Raw genomic sequence first — 3,393 nt, 5'->3', positions numbered from 1 at the left:
TCCAATTTTTATGCGGGAAGCGGTACACAAGTCACCATTCAATAGCACAAGTCATCTTCTAGAAACCCTCACCAAAAAAAAAAAACCCTCAAGGCTCAGATCAGTCATGTGGTAACAAGGACTTGTTTGTTGAAGTGTCAGCATCCGAAGGGAGGTGGTTCTGAACTCTTTTTAACAAAAAAAAAACCAAAAACCAAAAACACACAACAGCTGACAAAGCTGACCACTGCTGAGGTGTCAAAACAAAGCTCCGATTGTAGAATTAAGACAATGAGTGCGCTCTAGGGGAAGGCAGCCACACAGCGTGCCCAGGGACTCAAGAAGTGCTGCTGCAGCCCTTTCCACCAGCACAGGGTAAGGATGCCTCTTGCAGACCTCAGCCAACTGATTTTTTTTTTTCCTCATATCATTTTCAGAAGTAATTCTCATGATAACAGCACTGTGCAGCTTTATTTAGTCACTCAGTTACAGCAGTATTTTAGCAGAGTGGGACAGTCAGATTTTTTTGAAGTGTAACAGATATTCAGCATGGAACAGTATACTACATATTCCTTTCACAAATGTCTTACAGAGCTGATACAGTACTAGCCATCAACCCAGTAGCAAGCGCACTGGAGTAGAAAAGGATGCAACAAGAAGATAGCTACACTGGAAAGACAACACTTTAGAAAAGTGAAACATGTAAGGTCTCCCCTCTAGCCCCCAAAGCAAGTGTACAGTTTGGATCTAATTTTACAGTTCTACATCAGTTTCTAGAAACTTAAAAAAAAAAACAAAAACAAAACCAAAGATAAAACCACTGGCCAGTACAGTCTTTGGATATTTAGAGGAGGGGGAGAGTCAGTTTCCAGAATGAAGTCAGTCGGTTTCAGCCTCACCAGGGTCTTTGCCTTCTTTGTTCTTTCGAACCTCTTCAATATGCTTGTCCTGAAAGACAGCAGCAGGGAAGCAGTTAGTTGTCCGGGCGCAGAGGGGCAGCGCTCGGGGCCGGCAGAGCAAGCCCCCCGCTTGCGTCCCACCCCCCAGCTCACAGCGGGAACCCATGAGTGAGGGCTACAGGATGAAGCTTTACAAGAGAGATGCTGCTCTAACTCCATCCATACCCCTCCCCCAAGAGGAGGATTTCTGCAAGGACTTTTGCAGATTTAATAATCTTTAAAGATTAGACCACCACAGAGCTCCCAATGATGTCCATCTATTCACAGTGCCCCCCCACCCCCCATTTACTTGGCTTTATTTAACCAGTTATCAGAATAAGGAGCATGGATAATCCCTCTCCCAAAAGGGAAACGGGACTCTACACCCACCTTCTCCCTCAAGCGTTCCAGTTTAGCAGCCATTTGTGCCTCGCGGTTTTCTTTGTTAGCTTCCATTTTGTGGGTCAGCTTCTCCTCTGCCATTTTGCTGAAGTTGTTGTTTTCTTCAATTGCTTTCTGAAGCACCTCTTTTTCGTGCTCCCGCTTCTCAGCTAGCTGCTTCAAGACTTCTGCTTCATGAGACTAACAAAACAGAGGACGCCCACTTTGAACATAAACCAGATGAACTACACAGACAACTACAGTCGAGCTGCTCACAACTCCTGAGAGAAAGAGATTTTCTGCTATTTTACTGGAGAACTGCATAACTTTGCGATGCAGGACAGAGCTCCCTGGTGCTTCCACCACCCACATAACCCATATTTCACCATTACAAAGTACTGGGAAACATAAGTTTCTGTCATCATTTGCAATTCCCATTAAATGGGATTTTTCTGGAAAAAGAACATTTTTTTTTTACATTAACATTGATAAATCTTTCCTAGAAGATTCTCACTTCTCAGAGTGGTGAATCGCTGTGATTCACGTCACACAGGAGGCTGCACTTCAATTAGTAAGGCTCTGTACAGCCAAGGGCTCCAAGCTACATCTCAACAGCAAGATCTTACATGAAGTCAGACAAACCTTCTCATTACAGATTCACCACTACATTTCTCTAAGAGAAAATGGAGCTGTTATTATGTTAAAGACAAGAAAAAACAGCTTCTTCATGAAAGATCACCTCTCAACTAAGCATTTTCTCCCATTTTTTTCAAGTGACCGTTCCAGATCACTTTGGGAACAAAGGCATGGCCTTGCAGACCATAATAAAGGTTCACAAGAGCTCCAGAGATTCCAACAAAGTTCAATTAATATTTCATTTAGCATACACAAACTGCTGATCACTTGTCTCTAGCAACAATTAAAAAAACCAAACAAAACCACCAAAACCAACATAACTTGCACCGACTGGTTGAGCAGAGCTCACTTAACCTGTTTTAAAATTTACCTTACGTCTCTCTTCTGCTGCTTCCAGCTTCTTCTGAATCTCTTCCAATGACACATCCTTCTTCTTTGGGGGAGAAAGAGGGAATTCTGGGACTGCTTCTTTTGAGCGAGGACTGAGTATCAGCTCAAAGGCCTGCCCAGAGGCACGCTTTTCCAGTTCCTTCACTTGAATATCTAGGAACATGGGAAAAACCACACAAACAGTATCTTAAGCCAGGAACTGGCTTAGTTAACTTGAACATTCAAAAACTCAACACCAGAAAGCTCACTTAGGGACACAGCATCTGGGTCGATAGTTCCGATGTAAAGCAGCAGCACCACTATTTAAATATGTGGCAGGCAGTTTTGTTTGCAATTCTTCCTTGATATGATGTTACATGAGCACCTGACATTTTATTTTAGCTGTTAGTATCCAGCATCATGAAAACAAATTTATCAGCACTTCAAATGAAAAATAAGTAATAATAATTCTGTCTCCAATGACAAGTCTAAAGAAAACTTCGACTCTTGGCTATGTCAGGTCTTAAGTGAACTCCTTGAAACCAGTTTTCAAAGAAATACGTAAGCCAGTGTTCTCTCTTCAAACACCTCTGAACAGGCACGTCAGCCCTGCATGGTGTCAGTTGTAGCAGCACACACCAGTTTTGATCACCAAGACGCCTAGATGATAGTCAGCTCTGTTAGCGGAGCAGATGGCATGCAGATGAGCTGAAGCCCATCTGCCAACAGCCTCATCTGAGAGGGCTTTTGGTATGTTTTCACAACCACCCAGTTTTAACAGCTTCTCCAAAGCAGTCTAGAGATGGGAAAAAAGCATGGTGACGACAGTTTATTTTACTGTATTAGATTTTTAAATTATTTCCAAGGAAATCAAGAGGAAAAAAAAAAAGATACAAGAGCATTTAGTATATAATACTACATACCAGAAGTAGCCATGACCAAGAAAATACCACCCCAGAAGCCAACTCTGGGAGAGCTTCAATCGGTTGGATTCCTAGATAACAAAGAGACATGCCAGTGAGCAGTAAGTACATGAATTTTATTTCTTCTAACTCCTAATAAAAAATTGCTAAGCATAATTAGACCTGCT

General features: G+C 42.3%; 1 protein-coding gene across 1 annotated transcript in view; it reads right to left on the bottom strand.

Moving 5' to 3' along the window:
• Nucleotides 1-431: 431 nt before the first annotated feature.
• STMN1 (stathmin 1) overlaps nt 432-3,393 on the bottom strand; it is a 6,357-nt gene continuing 3,395 nt past the window's right edge. Inside the window, exons 2-5 of the mRNA XM_009882195.1 lie at nt 3,227-3,297; nt 2,305-2,477; nt 1,308-1,499; nt 432-927 (exon numbers count right to left, since the gene is read on the bottom strand). Coding sequence (XP_009880497.1) covers nt 859-927; nt 1,308-1,499; nt 2,305-2,477; nt 3,227-3,239 — 447 coding nt within the window. The 5' untranslated portion in view covers nt 3,240-3,297 and the 3' untranslated portion in view covers nt 432-858. The remainder of the gene's footprint in view (nt 928-1,307; nt 1,500-2,304; nt 2,478-3,226; nt 3,298-3,393) is intronic.

Source organism: Charadrius vociferus, unplaced genomic scaffold, assembly GCF_000708025.1.
Source record: "Charadrius vociferus isolate BGI_N301 unplaced genomic scaffold, ASM70802v2 scaffold613, whole genome shotgun sequence".
Classification (NCBI taxonomy): Eukaryota; Metazoa; Chordata; class Aves; order Charadriiformes; family Charadriidae; genus Charadrius; species Charadrius vociferus.
Note: the sequence above shows the minus strand (reverse complement) of the source record. Positions and strands in the feature narration are given on the sequence as shown.